The sequence below is a fragment of the Peromyscus eremicus genome, chromosome 9 (genome assembly GCF_949786415.1).
Source record: "Peromyscus eremicus chromosome 9, PerEre_H2_v1, whole genome shotgun sequence".
Classification (NCBI taxonomy): domain Eukaryota; kingdom Metazoa; phylum Chordata; class Mammalia; order Rodentia; family Cricetidae; genus Peromyscus; species Peromyscus eremicus.
Window position 1 is genome coordinate 2,008,697 of NC_081425.1, and position 26,694 is coordinate 2,035,390.

General features: G+C 41.1%; 1 protein-coding gene across 3 annotated transcripts in view; it reads right to left on the minus strand.

Annotated features, from left to right (window-relative positions):
- Pcca (propionyl-CoA carboxylase subunit alpha) overlaps positions 1 to 26,694 on the minus strand; it is a 378,979-nt gene that overhangs the window by 155,072 nt on the left and 197,213 nt on the right. For all 3 annotated transcript variants that reach the window (XR_009381162.1, XM_059273166.1, XM_059273165.1), the window contains exons 17-18: positions 22,631 to 22,741; positions 18,888 to 18,990 (exon numbers count right to left, since the gene is read on the minus strand). Coding sequence is in view for 2 of the 3 variants with exons in the window: in XM_059273166.1 (XP_059129149.1) it covers positions 18,888 to 18,990; positions 22,631 to 22,741 (214 nt within the window). In the remaining variant the exon portion in view is untranslated. The remainder of the gene's footprint in view (positions 1 to 18,887; positions 18,991 to 22,630; positions 22,742 to 26,694) is intronic.

A 26,694-nucleotide genomic window follows, 5' to 3' on the forward strand; every position in this document is an offset into this window, starting at 1 on the left:
GGCCATCCCATCACCAGAGTAGGTCAGTTCGGACTGTCTCTCAACCATTGCCAGCAGTCTGTTGTGGGGGTATCTTTGTGGATTTCTGTGGGCCTCTCTAGCACTTTGTTTCTTCCTATTCTCATGTGGTCTTCATTTACCATGGTCTCCTATTCCTTGTTCTCCCTCTCTGTTGTTGATCCAGCTGGGATCTCCCACTCACCCAAGCTCTCTTTCCCTCGACCCTCGCCCTTCACTACCCCCACTCATGTCCAGGCTGTTCATGTAGATCTCATTCCATTTCTCTGTCACTGGGCGATCCCTGTGTCTCTCTTGGGGTCCTGTTTTCCAGGTAGCCTGCCTGGTGATGTGAGTAGCAGTCCAGTCATCCTTGTTCCACATCTAGTATCCTGTTATGAGTGAGTACATACCATGTTTGTCTTTCTGAGTCTGGGATACCTCACTCAGGATGATTTTTTCTAGATCCATCCATTTGTCTGCAAACCTCATGATGTCATTGTTTTTCTCTGCTGAGTAGTATTCCATTGTGTATATGTACCACATTTTGTTTATCCATTCTTCAGTTGAAGGGCATCTAGGTTGTTTCCATGTTCTGGCTATTACAAACAATGCTGATATGAACATAGCTGAACAAGTGCTCTTGTGGTGTGGTTGAGCATTCCTTGGGTATATGCCCAAGAGTGGTATAGCTGGATCTTGGGGGAGATGGATTCCCAATTTTCTAAGAAATCGCCATATTGATTTCCAAATAGGACAAATGTTTTGTTTTGTGTTTTTCCTCTTAGGAGCAGAAAATCAAGGAGAACAAATGTTGTAGAATATTATTTCAAGGTGTGTTACTTTTGTTTCTGCTCTGGAACATTTGTTTAATGATGCAAAGATGTGTTTGATTAAATAAAATTCACCTGCAGTCAGGAGACTGCGTCAGCAACCAGCTGACAGGAAGTGGTAGGGAGGAGCCAGGTGGAGAAGGGTTGATAAGGAGGGGCGAGGAACAAGGGCTTTTTGGAAGACACGAGTGAGGAGAGGAGGTGAGCTTCTTGCTATTCAGCCTCTGAAGTGCAGAATTTCAACTTAACCTTTAAATCTTGAGTTCTTTAGAGGGACAGAGGTTTAGTTAAGTTCCCTCTGTAACTCTGCAAATTGTAACTCTGCACATTTCCCTCCAGCTATGGCCCTTGCGGCCTAACTGTTGCTGTTAGCAGTGGAATTGCAGTTGCTAATTCAGACAGCTGTGGCTTAAAAGGCAGCAACCATTTTTTAAAAAGGACAAGAAACAAACTCAAAGCTATGCATTTAATTTTTTGTAAGCTGCCACACTCACAAGTGTCCTGCTATAGCCTCACCACCATTTACTACAGTCAGTCTGGTTCTGGCTAGGCTAGTGAATGCCAAACAGCCCAGAGCCAGTTCTCTGCAACATCAGATCAACAAGACCATGGCTAACTACTTAAGTTCCAGCCCCACCCGGACCCATGCAATGGAGACATTTGTAGAGAAAGCCACTGCAATTCTAGGAAGCTAATGGTAGTCCCCAGTGCCTTGTAGTGTTGAGGACCTCATGAGTCTGCCGGTAATTTGCAGTCAAGGTTTTAGTTATTTTTATCAGTTTCTTATCCTTATTACTGACTTGCGGAAGTTCTTTACTTTGGATACAGACTTTTGTCAGATTTGTGTATTTCGAGTATTCTCCACTGTGGCTTGTATTTTTAATGGTTTTCACTCAGTAGAAGTTTTTAAAGATAGAACTAATATTTTTAGAGGTTTGAGTTGCAGAAAAGCGCAGAAGCACAGGGTCCCCACATACTCCTCACCATTCCATCCTCCTCCATCTCATCTCACTAGCATCTTCCTTAGGGCAGCACATTACTAGACTTGATGAGCTGACATCAATGCACTCCCAAGGTCTATGTGACTTTAGCTACTCTTGTGTGACACGTTTATGATGGCAAGTGTATTAGTGACAACTTAGGGAAGGATGGGTGTGTTTTCGCTCGTGGCTTGTACCCCAAGGCAAAATAGTGACAGAGGCTCTCACTGTGGTGGAAGGTGCATAAAGTAGCTGCTCACAGCACATCAAGTAGTGAGAAACGAAGGCTGTATTCAGCTCACTTTCTCCAGGCCGTGGGATAGTGCCACCCACATACGGGGTAGGTTTTCCATCCTCAGTTAATTCTCTCTGCAAACACACATAGAGGCACACCCAATGGTGTATCTCTTAGGTGATTATAAATGCAGTCAAACTGACCATCAAGATTAAACATTCCATATACTCACCCTTACAATATCCTACTGAATAGTTTCCTTGCCCCAAATATTCCATTATCTACCTTTTAATCCTCTCACCCCTAAACACCTAGCAACCACTGATCCTTACAGTATGTGCATGTGCCTCTCATCAGAACACCATGTAGCTAGAACCATACAGAGTGCTGCCTTCCAGACAGGCTTCTTTTACTCAGCAGCACACAATTAGGGGTGTGGTGTCTTTGCAGCTGGCAAGTTCACAGTTTACTGCATTTGGTTTATAAGACTGGTTGCTTCTCTGGGCAATTATGAACAAAGCTGCTATAAGTACTCATGCAGGATTTAGAATGGACATGGGTTCCCACTCATTATTATTAATGCCAAGGACCACCACTGCTTGATCTTATGTTTCAAGGACATTCAGTAGTGTAGGAAGTTGCCAAATCATTAGCCCAAGTGGCTGTGTCATTTTGTATTCCCGCTGCAGTGAATAAGACTTCCTCCAGCACCTACCCTCATCCTTGACAGTATTTGGGGTCTTGAGTGTTCTGGGTTATAGACGTTCTAACAGGTATGGCACGGCAATTTGTTTTTTGTTTTTTGGGTTGTTTTTGTTGTTGTATTTAACTACATTAAGTTTCAAAAGACACATATTTTCTTGTAGTTTTGTTTATTTGTCTATGTGTGGGCATATGCCACAGTACACATGTAAAGGTCAGAGGACTTCTTAGGTCTCTCCTCCCACCATGTGGGTCCTTTACCCACCATTTCCTGAACTCCTCTTCTAGAAGATGTACACATAGACCTATGACTGACTTCTAGATTTCTTCCCAGAGGAGAGAGGGATGGAGGTCTTTTCAGGAAATTTCGTAGGCCACATCTTGCACCTTTGTTACTTATTTCTCAAGCTCCCTTTGCACAGCCAGAAAGATTCCAAAGCCAGCACTCTCCTCCTGGAGCTGTGATTAGACCCGTGTCAGTCTAGACTTAGCATAAGGCAGGGACCACCTTCATCTATGCTCATCCCATCTGAGCATATGCAGAGTTAATGTTGAGTGTTTCTTCATCACACACACAAGTCTTGAGTCTCTTTTGTTCAATTTATGTCTGTTTTTGAATATGATGAATTTCTTACAGTCTTCTTAAATGACCTAGTAAGTTGTTCTGAAAAGTCTTGCTTTCCAATCTTTATACTTATTTTTTTCATGTTTTATTACTCTGAGGAATGACTACATAGAATATACTTTGTTAAGGTATTTGCTTAATTATTTTAATGTTATGTTAAATGGAACATTGATTCCTTTTCATTGATTTTAGTCTTGGTGGAAATGCAATTTATACTTGAATTTAATCCTACAACTTTCCTAAATGTGTTTAGTTGAGATTTGTTTTTATTCCTATGCTAATGATTATAATCTCTTTGAACACAAAGTATTCATTTTTCTTTTCTGTTTATCTTAATTTGGTTTTTTCTTTTTATTTCAATGATTAGGATGCTGAAAAAATATTAAATGATTTATTTTTATTTTTGTGTATGTGTTTGTGTCTGTGTATGTCACAAGTGTGTGGGTGCCCACAAAGGCCATTCGGATTCCCTAGCATTGCAATTACAGGAGGCTGTGAGCTTCCATATGGGTGCTAAGAATCAAGGCAGGTCCTCTGGAACAGCAGCAAGTGCTCTTAAGTTCTGAGCCATCTCTCCAGCCCCTTAGTCTTGACATCCAGTGTATTTTTCTGACATTTCATGCCTTGTTCTCTCTGTCCTTCCCTGCTGTGACTCCCAACACATGTGCTACTTTTCTTGATATCTCCCAAATCACTGAAGCTGTCTTCAATTTTTTAAAACATATATGCTGAGATATATTTGACATTAAAAAAAAACAGACAACTAGACAAAACCTGGGCCTGGACAGACAGCTCAGTGATCAAAGTTCTTGCTGTGTCAGCAAAAGGACTGAGGCTCAGATCCCCAGAACTAGCATTAGCCAGATAGGCATGGAAGCCTATCTGTAATCCAAGAGCTCAGGAAGAGAAAGGATCTCCATAGCAAGCTGGCTAGTAAGACTAGCTGGATCAGTGAGCTCTGGGTTCGATTAAGAGACCCTGCCTCAGAGAAGGTCAAAGAACCTTGGAGGCAGATTCCTGACATATGCTTCAGATCTCCACACCCACATGCACACATGTATGCCCAGACACATGTAAACACACACACACACACACATATATGAAAAGAAGAAAACTCCTAATATTTAAGGTCATAACGTGTAAGTTTGGACATATGTATATGTCTCTGATACCAACTACTATAATCATGGTGTAAAATCTATCTTAGATTTCCATAAAGACCCTTTTGTTTTTTCAGTGTCTGAAATTCCATTTGCTCTTTTTCAGACCATATATAATCTCATTCCTCTACCTTCTGAACTACACATTCTTCCTTCTGTCACCACAAGCCTGCTTCCCAATGTCCTGATCAAATTGTCCATGGCAGATATGACATTTTATACCTGGAAATTCACTTCATACATTCTTATCACTTCCATTCCTATGCTTGATTCCTGTTCAGTTCTTTCATATGTTTTCTCTAATACTTGAAAAGGATTTTAATCCCTACTATAAAGTCCTTAACTATGATTCTAACATCTTCACGTTCTCCTGGCTGGTATCTTCTGATTGCTCTTTCTCTTAACTACAAGTCACCTTTATTCTTAAACTATATGCCAAGCCAGTCTTGGGGAGGGGGGTACTAAAGGAACATACGTTGTTGTCTTCTTGAGTGGTCTTGACTACAGCAGGCACTGAAGTTACTAATTGGTAACTGAAGTTGAGGCCTTGTTTGCATGTCATATAAGGATATGTCTATTGGGTTTTGTTCTTAATAAATCAAACATCCAAACTACTGACTCCAGAAACAGTCTTTTCTCCAGAGGGGTAGCATCTCCAGGGTTTTAATGGAAAGCTTGAAGTATTTACAAGACCCTCCAGCTGGTAAGATTCAAAATTCCAAGCACCATCATCACATTCCTTGGTATGCAACTGAAATTCAAGCTCTGTTCACTCATCATTCCAGCAAGTTCTCCACACTGAGTTCCCTGGAGTTTTCATGCATACACATTTCAAGGGACAGTCAATAATTTCTAGTATGAAACTCCTCTGTCTATTGCCCCCATTTTGCCATGATATTCTGCTTGATGTCAGGAAGTCCTGACACTCCTGAGTATCTTCTTTGACACTTGAGGACCACAGACAGTGCCTACCTGTTTAAGTTCTAACCATCCTCTGATGGCTTTGACAGCGACCACAAACAAATGCGCACCTCATACACGGCAGTTCCTGACAGGCCAGACTTGTAGGAAGTGTGAACAAAGCTTTTCTGACTGGAAAGTTTATCTCTTGTGGGAAGCTCACAGTCAGGTATGTATGTACATATGTATGTATCTGTGCAGAAGACCAACTCCATGGCCTGTTACATGAGTTAGATAAGTACTCTACCAGTGAACTGCACTATATCCTGCTGGTTCCAATCTTCTCCCTGTCCATTTTGGTATCTGCTGAGGAATGAACTCCTCATCTTATTGAGGATACAGTTCATGTGATAAATCATTTTTCTCTTACTGCTTACAAAATTATTCCTGTTTTCAGTGTTGAGGTGTGTCTTTGACTTTATCATACTTGTACTTTATCAACATTCTTGGTTCTGCAGAATAACACTATTTATCAAAGTTGGGTAAATTTAACCAGAATTTCTTTAAATTCTTTTTCTGTTCCTTTCTCCTCTCCTTCTGGAACTATGAGCAGATCCATGTGGCTAGATTGATTGTCTCTGAGTCTTTTTAACTTTTCTTCATTTTTCTTTCTTTTTGACATAGTGGATCATCTTTTTTTTTTTAAGAAATGTTTTCATTTATTTTACATACCAACCACAGATCCCCCTCTCATCCCTCCTCCCACTCCTCCCCCAGTCTCCTTCCCCCCCCTCACCCACACCCCCATCCCCTCCTCTGAAAGGGTAAGTTCTCCCATGGGGAGTCAGCAAAGCCTGGTACATTCAGGTGAAGCAGGACCAAGCCCCTCCTCCCTGCATCAAGGCTAAGCAAGGCATCCCACTATAGGTAATGGGCTCCAAAAAGCCAGCTCATGCACTAGGGATAGCTGATCCCACTGCCGGGGGCCCCTCAAACAGACCAAGCTACACAACTATCTCCAAATGCAGAGGGCCTAGTCCGGTCCCATGCGGGTTCCACAGCTGTCGGTCTAAAGTTCATGAGTTCCTATGAGCTTGGTTAAGTTGTCTCTGTAGATTTTCCTGTCATGATCTTGACCCGCCCCCCTTGTTCATATAATCCCTCCTCCCTCTCTTCAACTGGACTCCCAGAGCTTGGCCTGGTGCTTGGCTGTGTATCTCTTCATCTGCTTCCATCAGTTACTGGATGAAGGCTCTATGATGACAGTTAGGTTATTCACCAACCTGATTACCGGGGTAGGCCAGTTCAGGCACCCTCTCCACTGTTGCCAGTAGTCTAATCTGGGGTCATCCTTGTGGATTTCTGGGAATTTCCCTAGCATCAGGTTTTTTCCTTACTCCATAACGTCTCCCTCTATCCAGATATCTCTTTCATTGCTCTCCCACTCCGTCCCTCTCCCAGTCAACCATCCCCTTCCTTCATGTTCCTATTTCCCCATCTCCTCTCCTCTATTGCCCTCCGCACCCCCAGTTTACTCCAGAGATCTCATCTATTTTCCCTTCCCAGGGTGATCCCTGCATCCCTCTTAGAGCCCTCCTTGTTAGCTAGCTTCTCTGGTTGTAGCCTGGTTATCCTTTGCTTTATATCTAGTATCTACTTATGACATAGTAGATTATCTTAATTGACATATCTTAACATTTGAAGACTCCTCTGCCACCTCAAATCTATATGGTTTTGTTTTAAGCATTATATTTTTATCTAAAATTGTTACTTGCCATTTTATTATTTCAATTTTTATGGATATCTTCCATTTCGTCAATCATGGTTACTATACAACTCTTTAATTCTTCACAACTCACCTCATTTAGTTCCTTGAATATATTGAATTTTTTTTAAAGTTTACATGTATGTACATGTGCCTGTGAGTTTATCTGTACCATGTGCTGTAGGTGCCTGAGGAAGCCAGAGGGTATTAGCTCCCCTACAACAGGAGTTAGAGGCAGCTGTGAAGTGAGAGCTGGGAACTGAACCCAAGTCCTTAGCATGAGCAGTAAGTACTCTTAACTGCCATTCCATCTTTCTGAGCACTTGGAATACATTTAAAAGAGTTCACTTAGATCACTGTATAATAAGTCTAACACCTAGACTCCCTCCTGGACAGTTTCAACTAACTCCATCTTTAGAGCAGAGTACACTTTCATGTTTCTTTACATGCCATTACACATGATTGAAAACTGGACATTTTAGATAGAATAATGTGGCAAAGGTAAAAATTAGATTTCTTCTACTCTCTGGAAAACAACCTAGACATCTCTCTTCTATGCTGGCACTGTACCAGAGTGGGTAACCACCTGTCTTACTTGACTTTTGTAAATGAAGGGACGACTCTTGCACTTGTCATAAACTCATGCATCTTATCACATGGGCACTCTCTGCGATTTTTGGAATGACCTAATAAGTAATTTTGAAGACAAAGGCTATCATCATTAAAAAAAGGATTTACTTGGAGAAGGAGACCATTGTGAAGTAGATGGTCTTAACACTGCTCAGCTAGGCCAGTGCTACCTGGATCCACACAACCTCAAGAGAACAAATTAGAATTTCTCCACAGAGAACCAAACTGAAGACAAGAATACATTAAAATATGCCTCTAAGTCAGCTGACCTGAGCTCGTGGGAGCTCACCAATTCTGGACCGACAGCTAGGGAGCCTGCATGGGACTGACCTAGGGCCTCTGCATGTGTGTGACAGATTCTGTAGCTTGGTCTGTTTGTGGGGCTTCTAGCAGCGGAACTATGACCTGTCCCTGGCGATTGAACTGGTTTTTGGGAACCCATTCCCCATGCTGGGTTGCCTCACCCAACCTTGATGCAGGGGGAGGAGCTTGGTACTTTGATATGCCATGATTTGTTGACTCCTATAGGAGGCCTGCCCTTTCTGAATGGAGATGGAGTAGTGGTGGATGGGGGAGAGAGGAGTAGAAGGAAGGGGTGATGGGAGGAGAGTACCGAGGGGAAACTGGTCAGTATGTAAAATAAATGAAAAAAAATTAATAAAAAATGTCTCTAACATATACACTTCAAAGTTTAAAAAAAGACAGTGAATGAAAAGCAATAACACAGGAAGCTTAACTCAGTTTGTCCATCTATTACTAAGAAAGCATTAGTAAATACAGAGAAGGATCTAAGTATAAACATGAACAACTACTATGTAAGTATCTTTTTAAACAACTATACTTTCAAACAACATGGTTCATTAGTCTCCCATTATTTTCCCTAGAGTTTTATTTATACTTCTTAGTATTTTCCAAAGATCACAGAATTTATTGCTAGGACAGAATTCACTGAAATCATTACTTGGAGGTGAAGATGAAAAGTCAAGTGAAACACAAGTCTAGTGTTTCAGAGACTCAGACTTAAATGCAGGCATTCCCATCTGCACTAATCTGAGTTACTTAAGGGAAATGCAATACCGACGTGAGCTGAGAGGCAAATATTTATGAACACAGCCCCAAAATCAAGCTCTTAGAACAACCTTTCATCTCATTCTGGCCCATCTCATTACTCCATCTGTCATTAAACACCTAAGTCATTATGTTCTTTCTGCATAAATACAGGAAGAATCAAGCTGAAAAATTAAGCACCATCTTCAAAAGATCTATTTCCCATTTGTACCAATTCCATTACTCATTTAAATACTGCATTTCTCTCCCTGACAAATCTCTATAAACCAATTTTAAATTCTTTTTGGGAACAAAGCTGAACATAAATATACAAATACTACTCCATTCCCTACTGAAAATTACTTTGCACAGATCAGCTAACTTGGATTTTTAACAATCATCTTTGTATTATGCAAATTAATCTTTTGACATTTTCTTATAAATGCACTGATGGTGTTGATTTAGTTTCAATTCAAAAATCAGAGATTTCATTACCCTATAAAACATATCCAGAGTTCATAGTATTTAATGGGGGTTAAACAAAATGCAAACATTTAATGCAACATTAAGCATGTGAAATAAAAACTTGATTGCCTAAAGAAAGCATGCTATGCTGTTACCCTGGTGACAGGTTAAAAAAGGGATTGTGAGATGAATAGCTGTATGATATGAAATTAAAATGTTTCACATCGAACAATCCAAAATGAATTGGGAAAGGTTAGAGTAGAGGAGAGAGAAATCAATTCTCCAATGGCAATAGTGAATGGGAAAGGAGAATGAATAGGATTTGCCAGTGGGGTGCAACAGCCACCAAGTGTCCTGCAGCCACAGAATTACAATAATACTGATGAAGTGTGCAAGGGCTTCTGGAGTCAGGGCAGGAAGACAGGGATGCTCCTACAATAACAGGCTGTTCTTTCGCTCAGTCCTTACAGGACAACTGAACTGACGAGAAATATTTGTAAAATGTGGTATTCAGCAAAAAAAAATTACAGATGTGTCATCTTACACACTTACAATTTTGAGCTCACTTACATGCTTGAGCTCACTGCAACTTCTAACTCAGCCAAAACACAGTCCTAGTAAATAACTGGAAACATCATAGCAGAAGCAGTAAGAGCCAACCTGAAGTAACTGCATTAGTGTTTTCTCTCCTCTCCCTGCCTCCAGGGGTGTGTGTGCTCAGATGGATGGGTGTGCTTCCAAAAATGCTTTATGACCTTGTGTATTTGGAAATAAGTATAAAGTCAGCCACCAATCCACCAGTGTCATTGTAAAACAATGTGACCTACCCGAGAACATACATGAATCAAGTGTGATAAAGTTGTTGTTATTCATAGCTGGTGTAAATGTGATACAATATGACATATCCTTTTAAATTCAGAAAACTAAATTAAACCTCCTCTAATGCAAACTACACAACAATATTGGCTTTTTCTTAGAAATGATTTTCACAAAGCTACTTTTTCTGTGCTCCTTTCCCCAGTTATCCTTCAATGGTTAAGATCCTATTTGAAACCTGAAACTCCCCCTCCAGATGGAAACTTAAGAACAAGTGAACAAATTACATCTGAGACCAGGAAAGGCCACTGGTTTTTCAATAGCAAGAAAAACCTCAGATAATTACGTCTGTCAGGTAGAAATCGCTAGGACATTGATTCTCCATTTTATCAGGAAGCCAGATGAGGGAAGAATGTACAACACAGATGTCAACACAGCAATAACACAGGGAATTCACGAGATGCAATTTCCACTTTCAGGATTATGGTTGAAAGGGTTAAACTGGTGGCAGGCTGTGTGGCTGTTCAGATGCCTGAGATGTCCCACGAAGCCAGAGCACAGGGCAAGGTTACACACTGATCCACACAGCCTAGGCCAGCCCTAACATCAGGGAATGCCTTATTTCCACGTTGTGGGCCCAACTGTTTTCATCAGTATTATCACCGGCCATCATAAAAACATTCTGGTTTCTGAGACTTTAATATCTGAACCAGTATTGGAGAGAAATTATGGGCATAAAGTAAAATCTGTGACCTCATTCAATTCAAGCAGGCTCTGAGCTGAAGAAGCCTTGGGCAGCCACCCCATCCAACGCTGTCACTATTCAGACAAGAAAATGAAGGCAAAGGCTGAAACAGTTTGGTAAAACTGTTTGTACCATCTTACCATGTAGCTGAGACCAAACTCCTGGCACCTTACTAGGTGCTGGTCTCACTGGCTGCACCATGTCAACCGTTCACAGTTCAGGGCTGGGTGAGGGAGCCAAAACAACCAAAGCAACCCATAATTTCTATCCTGAAAAATCTGACAAGGTTTATGCCATAAATCAAAGGCCTTTGGTGTGTGCATTTTCAGTGAGTAGGAGATGTGGGGGTATACCATCACACTCTGTAAGGTGTCATAATGCAAATTACCTCTCTAGGTTTATTATTTCTATCTCAATCATATGCTAATTTTTAAAGTGTTAATGCACAGTTTTTAAAAACTAAAGTACAATTTTGAAGTATAATTAATGGCAAATGTTAACAATGTAATTTTTTTTTAAAAAGTCATCTTTTTAAGTGGAATGTTCCCTTTTCTACAAAGTCAAAGTAAAGCACAAGACTTTATACATCCGGATCCTTCTGCCTCCACCTCCCAACTGCTGGGATTGCAGACCTGTACCAGTCCACAGGCTCATCTATGCCCTGCTCTCTACCCTCTTCTACTGCTCCTTCTCAATTTCCTCTGCTGTGTTCTCCCCATCTTAAAGAGTTACTGGTGCTGGAGAGTTCCAGGGCTCAGACTTTGGCTACTGGTATCTCTCACTGGTCTTCTGGCCTCCATTTTTGCCCAATTACGATTGTTTCTAACTCTGCAGCCAGGAAATCTTGTTGGTGCCTGCAAGCTGCTTGCTGAAACCCTGCACTGCTCCCCATTCCCCAGGCACAACCCTCATGTAACCCTCATGTAAGTACCACTGTCCTTCCCTGTCCCACTCGGAAGGAGGGGAAGGAAAACAGAAGAAAACATGTGTCTTAGTTAGGGTTTCTAGTGTTGCAATGAAAGCACGGTCAAAAAGCCAGTTGGGGAAGAAAGGCTTTCTTTGGCTTACACTTCTGTGGTGATATTGTGTTCCCCAATATATCGTGTACCCTAATAACCTTATCTGGGGTCAGAGGACAGAACAGCCACTAGACATACATAGAAAATGGTGGCACTCAAACCTTTAATCCTAGCATTCCAGGGGCAGAGATCCATGCGGATCTCTGTGAGTTCAAAGCCACACAAGAAACAATTGGGCGTGGTAACAAGAGCCTTTAATCCCAGGAAGTGATGGCAGGAAGCAGAAAGCTATATAAGGCATGAGGAACATTAACTAGGGTGGTTAAGCTTTCACGCTTTCGAGAAGCAGTTCAGCTGAGATCCATTTGGATGAGGACTCTGGGGCTTCAAGTCTGAGGAAACAGGATCAGCTGAGGAACTGGCAAGGTGAGGTGGCTGTGACTTGTTCTGCTTCTCTGATCGTACCGCATTCACCCCAATACTTGGCTTCAGGTTTGATTTTATTAATAAGACCTTTTAGAGATTCCTGCTACACACTTCCATGTCAGTTCATCATGGAATAAAGTGAGGACAGGAACTCACACAGGGCAGGAAACTAGAGGCAGGAACTGGTACAGAGGGCATGGAGGAGTGCTGCTTACTGACTTGCTCCCCATAACTTGCTCACCCTGCTTTCTTACAGAACCCAAGACCACCAGCCCAGGGATGGCACCACCCAAAATGGGTTGAGTCTGCCCCCAATGATAGCTAATTAAGAAAATGCCCTACAACAAGAACTTATGGAGGCATTTTCTTAATTAAGGTTCCTTTCTTTCAGATGACTCTAGCTTGTGTCAAGTTGACATAAAATTATCCAGCACAACATGGAAGGGAGAAAGGAGGGAGGGAGGGAGGATGGAGGGAGAAAGGGAGAAAGAACGAAGGAGGAGGGAAGGAGGGAGGAAGGATTGCTTTAGTTGAATATTCAGTACATGTTCCTCACACACCACAAAAAAATTCGTTCAAAAAAAAAAAGTCATCAAACTGATGTGGAGGCTCATATCTATTATAATCCCAAAAACAGGAGGGCTGCTGTGAGTTCAAGAGCAGCCTGGACTACATAGCCAGTAGCAGACCTGCCAGGATTCTACAGCAAGACTGTGGCTCAAAATAAAACAAAAACATATGGGAAAGGGGCTTCTCATATCCAATACTCTTGGCAAGAACTGGTTTAGGTGCTGACACACGGTTGTATTCTGAGGAATTAGAAGTCAGTACCTGGGTAACTTCTTGGAAAACTGCCCAGTTCTCCCCACCTTCTTACAGATGGCACAATCCTTTAAACCTGACCTCACAGACCTGGCTCCTGGAGCTTCTTCTACCACCTTATGATACATAAGCACAGGACAGGACCACCATAGAGAAATGGCCTTAGCTAACCCACACTCTGCACTGTCCTTTCCTAGCCTCCTGTTCTTGCTCAGTGACATGTTCAGGGCATCTGTTTGGATCAGGACTTCTGTTGTACATAGAAGCTTCTAGGTGATTCGAGATGTCAATGAAAAGTGCTCACTCTGGACTATACAGACTTTCTTTGGGGTCACCAGCCAGCTCCCAGATCATGACACAGACTTATTAGTTATGAATGCTTGGCCTTAGCTTATACTTGTCCCACTAGCTCTTATAACTTAAATTAACCTGTTTCTCTTCATCTACAGTTCACCTCGGGGCTTTTTACTTTTCTTTCATTCTATATGTCCTAACCCATGTCTGGTTGGCTGGCTCTGGGTGTCTCCTTCTCTTTCTCCTTTGTTCTCTCCTCTCTGTCCTTCTCTTTTTCCTCTTGAGCCTAGATTCCTCCTCCTACTTATTCTTTCTGCCTGCCAGCCCTGCCAATCCCTCTACTGCCTAGCTAGTTCAGCTTTTAATTAGACCAACCAGGCTCCTTAGGCAGGAAGAGCAACACATCTTTACATCATTGTACAAATGCAGCATAAACAAATGTGATACATCTTTGCCTAGTTAAAGTAATAGTCCACAATGTTGGACTTTTTAAGATTAGGAATAATTATTATAGGAGAAATACAGTCAAGAAGCAGTCAAACTTACAGAAACGGGGGGGGGGGCAGTATGGTGGCTCTGGGGCAGGAGAGGGGAGTTTATTATTGGATACAGACTTTCAGTTCTACAAGACAAAGAAGCTCTAGGGCTGCTGCAAACACTGTTGTTAGAGTTGATACTGCAGACCTCTACACTTGGAAACAGCTGCAGTGGTAAATCCTACTGTTTAACACAAATGAAAATACCATTTCTTCTCACCTCTCTTCCTCTCTCCCTCCCTCCTTCCTTCTCCCCTCCCTCTCTCAACAGGGTCTCACTATGTAGTTCTAGCCAACCTGTTACTCACTATGTAGCCTATACTATGCTCAAACTCATAGCAATCCTTCTGCACCAGCCTCCCAAGTGATGGGATTAAAAGTCTGAACTACCATGCCTGAACTCATTAGTTCTCTTTATCATCAACAATCATTAAGTAAATTCCAAATGAATTAAAGAGTTAAACTATGCTAATTTTTCTAATTGTTCCCTTATAAAATAGATTCTGAGTGCACCTTCTGGTGAGCTGTTAAAAAAAAAAAAAAGTTGGTTGCCATAGGGTTGGTTTCTCTATTGCTGTTGATAAAATACTGAGACTAAATGCAACTTGGGGAGGGAAGGGTTTGTTTCACCTTATAGCTTATAGTCAGTCCATCGTCAGAAAGTCAGGGCAGGAACTTGAGGCAGGAACCAGGAGGCAGGAATTGAAACAGATGCCATGGAAGAGTGTTGCTTACAGGCTTGCTCCCCATGGCCTGCTGAAATTGTTTTCTTATACCATCTAATATCACAGGCCCAGTGGGCTGGGCCCACCCACATCAATCATTCATCAAGCAAATGTCCCACAGGCTTGCCCACAGGTCAATCTGACAGAGACATTTCCTCAATTAAGGTTCCCTCTTCCCAAGTGATTCTAGCCTATGTTAAGCAAAAGGGCAAAGGAGGAAAAGCAAGTGAACAAAATAAGGCCAATGAAATTTAGTTAATTTCTATGTATCTGGAATAATAGTACTTCTATAAGCCTAGAGTCAGCATTTACTCTCAAAGAACTTGAGATATATGCAATGTGTGAAAACAGATAACACTGCCCTTGCCCCTTACAGCATGGCTTAGGCCTGAGCACTACCTCTAAAGGGGAACAGGGCTCTCTCTTCACCTGCCTCTTCCTCACTCTTAAGAACACCAAGCATGCTTTCTGCTCAGGGAAGAGAGAGCTGGCCACCAAGCCACTAACCCTCTGTAAGTTACATGGCTTAGCAGAAAACTCAGGTGACAGCTTCAGAGCTACAAACCTTATGAAAGATGAATTACAGAGAAATGCTGCTGCCAGAGGGGTGGAAAAAGGACAGTTCTCTGAAGGCAGGTGGGCCTCCTCACCAGCATCTGAGAAGCCTGAGGGGCAGAGCTGGCCTGCCCAGGGTAAGATAAGTTCCACTGACTGCTCCACAAGCTGGATTTTGAGCTGAGGAGAGCAAGTATTTTGAGCATATATAAACATTACCAAAAGGGACTAAGGGATTGTCATTGTTATTTTTCCTTCTAACAATTATTAGTTAGTACAACAAATTACTATACCAAACCACCATGCCAGTAAAATCATGTCAGATCAACATAAGAGAAAGTGTTCCTTCAACAGAATTTTAATATTCACCTCTGCTAATTAAGTATTTTTATTTTTAACTTTATTTTGGATCTAGGGACAGTGCTCCAGGCCTCAGCTCTGAGTGATTGTCACCCCCAAGCCCCACAGTGTTAAGAATTACAAAGGAGCATAACTACACAGTAAATCAGTAAGTGTGTATGAGTTGTGTTCTGCACACTTACAGGCATTCCAAGAAGCATACTATTGTCTCTGACATTAACTTGCCTTTTTTTCCCCAGAAATGCCCTCTATCACTCTACTATCTAAATACTATGGTACATAGTAATGTCTTTTTCCAAGTCATAAATGATGAAAGAGTAAAAACCACAGAGAAATTGGGAAAATAAGATCAGCAGCCAAAACAAGCAAGCCAGAGGAAGGGCTGTGAGCTACTGGTTTGGAAGCGAAAACACTGCATGGTGGAGCCACACCTGGAGGGTGACATGCCACTCCATTCCCAAGCCAATCATAAAAACAGCCTCAGAAGCCAGGCTGTGAAGGTTCAAATAGCAGACCTAAGCTTGGAGGGGGCATCAGGCCCCTCCATAGCAAACTTGTAACTGTAGAGAGCCTCTGTTGTTAATGGTGGTGACAGTTTAAGAGCATTTTGGCCTAAGTAAGTGGTAAGTTCCACAGAAAATCAACTCACTAAAAAGGAATAATTACTTGTCCCATGGGAAATATACATATTCACGATTACCTGCATAACAACTCTAATCTATGTATTTCACTTATGTGATTCTTCCCACTTATAAAAAGAAAATGAGTTCAACAATATGACATGTAAAGTTATAAAAGTAGCAATGATGAAATTTACAATTTGGGGTAGAAATTCTGCAGAAGTCAAACACAAAGGAAGATAGTCACTGAAGGCAGCACCAAATCGAGGTGAGGCAACCGAACTTTCTGACAGAGACACTTGGCACATATGTCTCTGGGGGCATAAGCCACACAGGAGCAGCATTTCTTTGAAGTACACAAGTAAAACTTGTCTATTTGTGCCTGGAAATTTCCCTTAAAACGTTAACAACTGGGGCAGGTGGGTAATGCATAGACAGGAAATGGGGGGTGGGGGTAATTTTTTATGACTATGGAAGCTGAGTAATGATTAGATGGGGCTCTACGTACTATCATAAATTGCAGATGTTTAAATACCTCTAAAACTTAACTTTTCCAAAGAATCGTTAGTAATCACAATATAATATTGTAGTTTTTTAATCAAAAAAGATTAAGAGCTGAAAATATAGCTCTGGCCCTGGACTTAAAGCTTGAACTGCAAAAAAAAAAAAACAAAGCACAAGGAGCTGCCTGTCAACTGTGTTACTAGGATGACTCTAATTATGCAAAATGTACCCCCCCCCCAAAAAAAAAAACAACAAAAAAACACTGCAATGTTTCTGTGACTGCTAACAAAGTCCGGGATTAACACAATTTTCACTTTTCATACTTTCAGTCCTCTTCAGAGTCTGACACAGAATAAACGAGCATATTTATTTCCTTTAAATAAAAGCCAACACAACTCCTAAAAGCCACATCATTTCACATTTAACTACTTAGAACTTCTGAGGTAACAGCAATCGAAATAATAGGAGAATGAGGGCAGAAATATTACAGTCATTTAAAAAGTAACCACAGACAACATGAGGTTAAGACTCTCTCCTGAGCACACCCCCCACTGGAGCAGCACAGGCCCACAGAACCCAGGGCTGCCCAGATGAAAAGGGCCATTGTGTTCACAAAGCACATAGCCTTGCAACACATGAGGCTGCTGAGCACGTCAAATACGGCCAGTGTGATGGAGAAAGTAGGTTTTCAGTTGAATCTTAAGAGCACATGTGGCTCCTAACTTCCATACTAGACTGCAGGGCAACCAAGGAGAGTAGTCATCATATTCATGGCGCTGCTGACCACGGTCCCTCTCCTGCCATTCATCTGTAGTTTACTGAACCATTGCCACACCTCCTCTCCAAATAGCTACTGAATCATTACTTCTAAAAAGATTGTACACTGAGCTTCTAGCACTGTCTCTGAAGAAGAAGCATAAATGAACCCCATTAAGTACTAAGATGCAACTGCACACAACTTTGATACTTGTCTACTTTCTCAGAGGCACCCTGATCGGTGCTGAACAGAGCTGTTTGGTCACCTATCACCACCCCACTCTCTCGTTGCTCCTCTTGCAGAAAAGCAAAAAGAAAGTATAATAATGCAGTTTTAGCAACACCACAGCTTTCCTTATAAGGGTTACTCTAGCAAGCACAGCTTTATGATCAATGACCCCATCGCTGAAAAATAGCATTGCCCATGAGATTTTTGTGCTTATGCTAGCGGAAGGTGTGTTTCCCCTTTCACCTGGGTCACCAGAAAGTTGAAAGTTATCCTTGGGTTACAGATAACCATCTCATGGTGTTAACCCCACCCTTCAGCTTCCAATTTCTGACATGTGTGTTTTAACCACTGAGATTGGTTCACTAATGCTAAAAGTGAACATTTTTTCAAGACCAGCAAATTAATAAAATAGAAATAACCAATGCAAACTAAGCTGAACAAAATTCCCAGCAAATATCAGAGTGGCTTCTTACCTCTACTGATGTCTAAATTAGACAGCTAAGATACTCTTTTCCAAGTTAAAAAAAGGAAGGAAGGAAGGAAGGAAGGAAGGAAGGAAGGAAGGAAGGAAGGAAGGAAGGAAAGAAGGAAGGAAAGAAGGAAGGAAAGAAGGAAGGAAAGGAAAGGAAAAAAGAAAGGAGAGGAGAGGAGGGGGAGGGGAGGGGAGGGGAGGGGAGGGGAGGGGAAAAAGGAAAGGAAAGGAAAGGAAAGGAAAGGAAAGGAAAGGAAAGGAAAGGAGAAAAAGGAAAGGAAAGGAAAGGAAAAAGGAAAGGAAAGGAGAAAAAGGAAAGGAAAGGAGAAAAGGAAAGGAAAGGAGAAAAAGGAAAGGAAAGGAGAAAAAGGAAAGGAGAAAAAGGAAAGGAAAGGAAAGGAGAAAAAGGAAAGGAGAAAAAGGAAAGGAAAGGAAAGGAGAAAAAGGAAAGGAAAGGAGAAAAAGGAAAGGAAAGGAGAAAAAGGAAAGGAAAGGAGAAAGGAAAGGAGACTAATGTATTCACAGCACCACACTGTTTACTGTGAGTTTACTGTGCTTCCCCAAAGACCCTGAGAAGATCAAGAGCCAAGACCTTTTGTTGTGCTTTTGTTGGCATGTTTCTATGCAGAAAAGACAATCATGAGTATTTTCTACCCATTCACTTCATACCTTGAGTGCTCTTGAAAGTGCTGTGCACGTAACTGGGATGCCACAAACAACGATGACGCTATGGCCAATAACTGGTTTCTCTCACTCTGTGTTAACGTGTGTCCTGTAGGAAATCAATCCATCAGTCATATCTGTAATGTCAACATCTGCACTTCCTCTTACAGTCATTAGTCAATCAGATAAGCACTCCACCAGACATCTATTTGGAGTCAGCATTATATAAGAAGCAAGTTAAAGGGTGTAAGAAAGCTCCACAAGAAAGAAACCCTGAGCTTTGCTCACTCAAAGCTCACTGACGAACACAGGGAAAGAGACTGTTTTGTTTTCAAAGTTTATTAATTTTCCAACTAGAATTCTCTGGTCATAGATTTACAAATACCAGAATAATGACATTATTGAAAGCAAATTTCTAGTTATCATTTAACACTTATGTTTACACAAACCATGATTTAATTTTCAGTGAAAGCTTCTTGTCTAAGCAACTATATTTCAAACTTATTCATTTATACTGGAGAAGAAGAAATTACTGACTTTTCTAAAGCTCTGACTGCATACCAACACCTTTTATTCTAAAAGTTATGAGAAAACAATTCCAAAATTCATAGTCTAGCTACTCTGCAATGTGAACAATAAAGTGTTAAGGGCATATGTACTGAAGGTGGCCAAAATCTCTCCGGAGCAACTAGCAGAAAGGTTGATTGATACATGGTTGATCCCTCCTCTGTACCTTACCACCAGCCTTGTTTATATGAACTCTGAAGTACATGAACGTGTTATGTTTATTGAATCTTTTAGAGAAAGAAACTTAACTGTTTAGATAAAAATACTATTAAAATAATAAAACCAGGGCATCTAAGCTGGCTCAGTGGTTAAGAGCATACATGGCTCTTGAGAGTTTGTTTCCCAGCACCCAAGTCCAACAGCTCAAAACTCTTATTTTTATTATTTTAAATTATGTGTAGGAGTGTGTCTGCATGTGGGTATGTGCACATGAATGCAGGTGCCCATGTGCAGGTGCCCATGGAGGCCAGAAGCATTAGGCTCCCTGAAGCTGGAGGTATAAACAGTTATAGGCCACTGAAATGGGTGGTAAGAACTGAACTTGGGTCCTCCGGAAGAAGAGCAAGTACTCTTAACTGCTGAACATCTCTCCAGCCCCAGGAAAGAGATTTAAATAGGTATACAGAACAAAACAATAAATGGGAAAGCCAGACACAAAGAGCTCTCTAGGAACCACACCAGCTCCTCACACTTGCTTCTTGTCCTCACTCCATCCATAAGTTTATTTCTAAGGAAAGTGAGGATAAAAGGCCAAAGTTCCAGCCTCTATAGAAGCAGATTGATGCTACTCAAGGACATGGACAAGGCCATGTTTTTCTAGCATGAAGGATTCAAAGAAAATAAAAGCATGCTTCTCCTGCCTTTATGTATATAGTCAGAACTTGAAGGCAGATCAACCAACTGATTAGTCAGTCAATAAATCAACAATTTCTCGCCCTCACAATTTCTCTCCACATCAAAATTCAGTTGGCCCAGGAGCAGTGGTCTAGCCCCTGGCAGGCCTCACATGCCTGACTGCCTTGCAGCAGGTAACTGCTGCACTGGTAGAATTGTTCAGGAATCAGTGGGTATCAAAGCAGGCGTCAGACACTGCAGGGTCTGTAGTTAGCACACCACTTGAGAGCTGACGTAACCACAGTCCGCTGCTAGTCCTGTGACAGCAGACAACCACACGGCACAGTAGGTACAACTGGAGTTCTGAGCAAAGAATATCCAGTGGGCGCACAAATTTATTTGAAAGAAATAAAGTAGTTTGAACAGTATTTCTAAAACTCACTCAGAATAAACTAAAAATACTAAGAATTTAAATATAAATACTTTTCAAGATCTGTAGCACATTCTCTACAAAAAGGTAATTCACAAAATAGAAGGGTATGGAAAACCCAAGTGATACATCCCTTTTTGGGACAAATCCCAGACACTGAATGAACTGTAACACCACATGGGAGCTCACACCTGATTCTAGGATTCCAGAGACACCACTCATTGACCTCATAAACCACAACCTTGTGGGCCACGTCACGTCCCTGATCTTCTTCTGACACTGGAGCAGGGAAGAAAAGGCCCACATAATCCACAGCTATACATACATTCTATATGAGGTGGATCACAGAAAAGAGACCCAGACATCCCAAAACAAACACCTAGAAGAAGAATTCTTCAAGTGTGGCTCAGGGATGACTTGGGACCCTAGGAGTCCTCCACAGGCCAGCAAGACTAGAGCAAATTTCCTGTTTTCTTTTTATTGACCTTCATTTTCAAGGTGAGGTATTTCTGCATTTCTTCCTGGAGTCTAGTAATGGTTCCAGACCCCAGGACACAGAATACATGATATTATTGCTCCCATGTCAACACCAAATGGATTTACTACAGTTATTTACAAATGAACCAGTATGTTCCAATTCCTCAGTAACATACAAAGATCAGTAGATACATTAAGCTCTTTGGAGCAAAAGAGAACTAATGGTCCTCAGACTTCATGGGGCACCCCTGTAGCAGGCTCTGAAATCTATCCTCAGCAGCACACAAAAGAGAGAATATGATAACACATATGCATACTTCATATATTCAATCAAATTCATACAAAAAAATCAGTAACTTCCCAAAGGAAAATAGATAATTCTGATATTGTTTTTAAAGGGGCTTGAAGTTAAAGTGTTACAAGGTACTAGAGAAATAAATACAAAATGCTCATATCTGGTCAATTAAAATTATAGTTCTTAAAATAGCTCCTTCATTTTTTCCTTTAGTTTCAAATCAAAGCAAATTTGCTTTTTAATATTCAAATTTAAAAAGTCAACAATTCTTGTGTATCGTATTTTTAAATTTTAGATTCAATTATTTCAAAGTTCAAATCTAAGAACCTTTTATAAAAGTGTCCTCAGTTACAAATAGATTTGAGAAAATAAACATATATAATAGAAAATCTTAATGTAGTCATAGAGACAGGCACTTGCCTATGAACAGTGCCGAGGAGATCAGGCCAGATGGGAAACAGATGGGTAACCCCACAGGGCATAGCGACCTGGCCCCAAACATATTGAGAAGGTCCTGGACTTGCTTCATTTGCCACTTCCTGATGTCTCTCAGGCACATACATCAAACAGTCAAAGATGATGGCTTAACATAGCTAAGATTTGCTCGGGGGGGGGGGGGGGGGGGGACGACTGGGGAAGGTGAAACCACTATCTGAAGGACAGGAGATGGTGGCCACTCAGAGAAGGAAAATCTGGCATGAAATCACCTCAGGGAATAACATGGGAGTGTTGTGGAATATTACTTTAATTACATAAAGATGTGTTACATTCATTTATGTTGTCGAATATTACTTTCAACTCTGTAAAGGTGTGTTACATTTGTTTATGCTGCATTTGTTTAATGATGTTAAGATGTGTTGCTTTGCCTGCCCAAGGCACCTGATTGGTCTAATAAAAAGCTGAACAGCCAATAGCTAGGCAGTAGAGAGATAGGCAGGGCTGGCAGGCAGAGAAAATAGGGGAGGGGAGGGAGGGGAGGGGAGGGTCAAGAATACTCCAAAAAGCTAATACATTAAGTGGAACAGAAGCCAAGGAACCTTCAGTCATAAAAGAAAAGCTATGTGTTGCAATTAAGAACAAAAATAACCTGACATAACAAATTTCTGAGAATGAAACAGTTCAGCACATACATACATACATACATACCTTTGAAGCCACCAGGATACACATCAGAGAGAAATTTGGTGCTGATGTCCCCTTTCACAAAGCGTGCGTTGATTATCACCTCGCGAAGCAAGGGGATGTTGTGTGTAACACCTAAAAACAAAAGTTGAAGCTAAATTGGAGAACAATGAGTCAGGCAACAATCTAACTTTGGGAGAGCTGAGGGAATTGATAAAATGCTTGCCATACAAACATAAGGATCTCAGTTTCACTCCCATGTAAAAAATGCAGAGGATAGCTGTGTATACCTGTATGCCAGTGTTGGGCAGAGACAGGAGGATCACTTCCTGGAGCTTGCTGTCCAGGCAGTCTAGTCAAATCAGTGTGCTCTAGGTTAGTGAGAGACCCTGGAGAGCTACTAAGAAAGATACCAACATTGGCCTGTGATGTACACACACACAAACTCTGTCTCTCTGTCTCTCTCCCTTTGTCTAAGAATAACTCAATTACTTGTCTCCTTAGCTAATAAAAATATTAAAACAAAAACAAAGCAAAACCTACCCACTCAGACTCCATTTTCCACCCTTCTTGCAGCTAAGCATGACAACAAATTCCTAAGCAAGGGAATGCAAGTTGAAGTGATGTGTTCAACACCTTTCTTTCATTTCCTCTTAGGGGCTTCCTGATGTGGCAGGAATTTCACTTTGGCAATGTAAATGAAGTAGATCAAGCCCTAGTCTGTTTATCTGTCTGTGTGTGCATGTTTATCCCCTTAAACAATCTCACTATCTGGAAGGACCAATAAACTCATTACATAAAAACCAAGTATATTTCCATAGTATCCATACCACTGTATCGAGACACCTTGGTTACATGAACACAAAGTTCACATATGAGGACACAGGTTTATCTTTCTGAAATAACTATCCATCCCTAGGCTAATTAATATTAACAACTTACTATATCCTCCTGGGCATTTTTTTCTATGCATCTCTTTATTCTAGACCACATTATCAACCTATATAAACATGTTACCATCTCTGTTTCCAAATTCACAAAATACTGTATATCTCAACTGTATAAAATCAAATTCTTAAATCATCCCACCTACCTCAAACACTTATATCAAGTTCCAGAATTCTACTAGGAATGTTATTCCTTTATATAAAAATTCCACAGATGGAATTATCCTATTTAGAGGGTTGCAAAATAAATAACATTTGCATTACATGTCTGTGAGAAATGTACCCTATCCCAACCTTGCTTTGCAAGCAACAATTTAGCTCATGGCCAAAAATTACTGCTTCCAAGGGCTTTATATTAACAGGCAAAGAATACCGAAAATCAACTACATGCCTGAAGCACAGACATATTAGACATATATAAGGACTTTTAGTAAACAAACAAATACTTTCATTACTTAGGTAACAGAAGGTCTATGATGTGTCTGATGACATAATGAATAACCAATGAAAACAAGGGGACATTCATCTACAAGTAGGCAGCATTTGATAAGATGCTTAGAGAGACAAACAAAGGGGCAAGAACTTTAAAATCTTCTTGAAAAGGGTGGTGATATGAAAGGAGGATCAGCAACTGGATCGTGTATTACAAACGGACAAAATCAAAGCACTTTTGAAAAAGGGATCTCATCTGCCAGAGAGAGGTGCTGTGCATAGGAAATGACCACAACAAGGTTTCTAAGAGAAAGGTGAAGCAAGATGTGGGGATGGAAACTTGAGGTCTGCATATTAGAAGGAATTTTACCTGTTTTGAGAATTTTTCACATGGCTTAGTAGTTAAGAACACTTGTTGCTCTTGCAGAAGGTGCAGATTCAATTCCCAGCACCCATATGGTGGCTCACAACCACCCAAAACTCCAGTTTCAGGCAGACTGGTGCCCTCTTCTGACTCCATGAGCACAAGACATATACATGGTGCACATACATACATACATACAAGCAAAACACTCATATATAGAGAATAAGATAGATAATTTTTAAAAATCAAAGATTTTCACTGTTGTACAAAGCAAATGGTTGCCAGTGGGCATTTGTGTGGAGAAGGCAATCCAGGCAAAGAGGAGGAGACACAGTCAAATGCAGCTGAAAATCCAATGCAGCAGTCAAGGTCCAACAGGCCCCAGAAAAAAAGTCACTGTGCCTTCAGAAAAATGAGAGAATAGTGGGGAGAAGCAGAGTAAAGCTGGTTGGTTTATACATCACAAGGAGACTGCACAGGGAGAGGAGTGAAGGTGGGAAACACATCGTTTACAACCGCACAATGGAAACCGCCCAGGCTGTGCTCCACAGCAAAGGGCTGACAGTGTCTGTGGAGAAAATGAGTGGGACCTGAGAGAGTGATGGATTTAGCCACAAACTGAGTGGCTAGGCTGATGTCAAGGGAAGGATGTGAGCCAGAATGTCCTAATCTCTGGGTCTACAGAGTAACAGAGGATGCCTCGGCTGACATGGAAAGGACAAGGGGAAACACTTGTTTCACTCTGAGCAAGGCAGACAGATGCCTGTGAGAAACAGGCTGGTGCTGTCTGAGGGAGTCCTACTCCAGTCCATGACAGGTAAGAAGGTCTCAAGACCTGGCCAGGGCCACCAACAGGAAGGAAGCAAAACAGCAGGAGAAGCAGCAGACTCAGGCAGGATGGAATCAACCCACACACTACCACGGATATTACAATAACCAAGTGTGCAAGAAGTAACACCCTATGGGAGGGCCAACGTCAGAAGACTAAGGTGCAGCAGTGATTTAATTCAAAGAGAGAAAAATGATTGTTCTTACGTGAAAATTAATGACTCAGTTAATCCATTCACAAGACACCTTTCCCCAACCTGCTATTGAAATAGTAGATAAGTTAGTGAGACAGTCTAACTCCTACGATTATTGCTCCAGTTAGTAAAATAAAATTAATATTTGCATACATATGTAATATTTCACAGTTAGCTTTACTGAGTTTCCCTTTACAGCCTAGTCCTGGTAGAGGTTTCTCATCCCTCCATACTGCCAATACCCAAACAGCACAATCTGCCTTCAGCAAATATAACACGGCTTAAAGATGCAGTTTATAATTTGGACAAGATAAAGTTACTTTCTGATACCCAAAATATTGAAATAAATGCAAGTAACAAGGTAAATGCTGCAATGGCATTTCATTCCATATTCATAGTTGAAAAGGGGGTGTTGGTTTTAGAAAAGGTAACCCAAAAGGATTGTGAACAAATATTACTTAAATTTAGGATATTAAACAGCAACGCGAAACACACACATGGGCACCTGCTCTTCTTACAGCTGACTCTCTTTCATCCCCCACTCTGTCCTCAGGCTCCTGTGGCTTTCCTGTCACGTGTGTCCTTTGTACTCTCCACCCATCCCCTCAGAACTTCTTTTTACACTCTCTTGGTTTCCTTTCTGACTTCACCCACATTTACACCTGTTTATAAACACACACACACACACACACACACACACACACACACACACACACACGCATACACACACTACAAACTAGAGTGGTCATGATCATATCAATGAGAAGACAAGGTTGGTGTCTTTCTGAGTCTGGGTCACCTTGCTTAATATAATTCTTTCCAACCCCATCCATTTTCCTGAAATTTTCATAATTTCATTTTTCTTTACAGCAGAGTAAAATTCTATTGTGTCTATATGCCACACTTTCAATACACATTCATCTATTGATGGGCATCTAGGCTGCTTACATTCTATTGAAGAATTTTTTTTAAATCTTTCTACTTATATAATAAATACAACATGAAAAAGACTTAGATTTCACTAAGTAATGTTTCAAGAATAAAATTAAAACTCAAATACACTTGTCCTTAAAGTTCTCTGAGTAGCATACCACATACTGCTATGGGAAATCAAGTCACCAGCTGTTTTGGTTCTTCTCTAAGGCACACAGTAAAGTACACTTCCCTTTCCGTGTATGGCTGACAGCACAACTAGCTGCTCCAAGAACTAGCGCCCAGGAACGAATTCTAAAGCCCAAACAGGAATAATCAGGAAACCGTTCCGTACATAAAAAGCTCGAAACAGCAGATGGAAGGAACGATCCATATGAGAGGTACCACTGT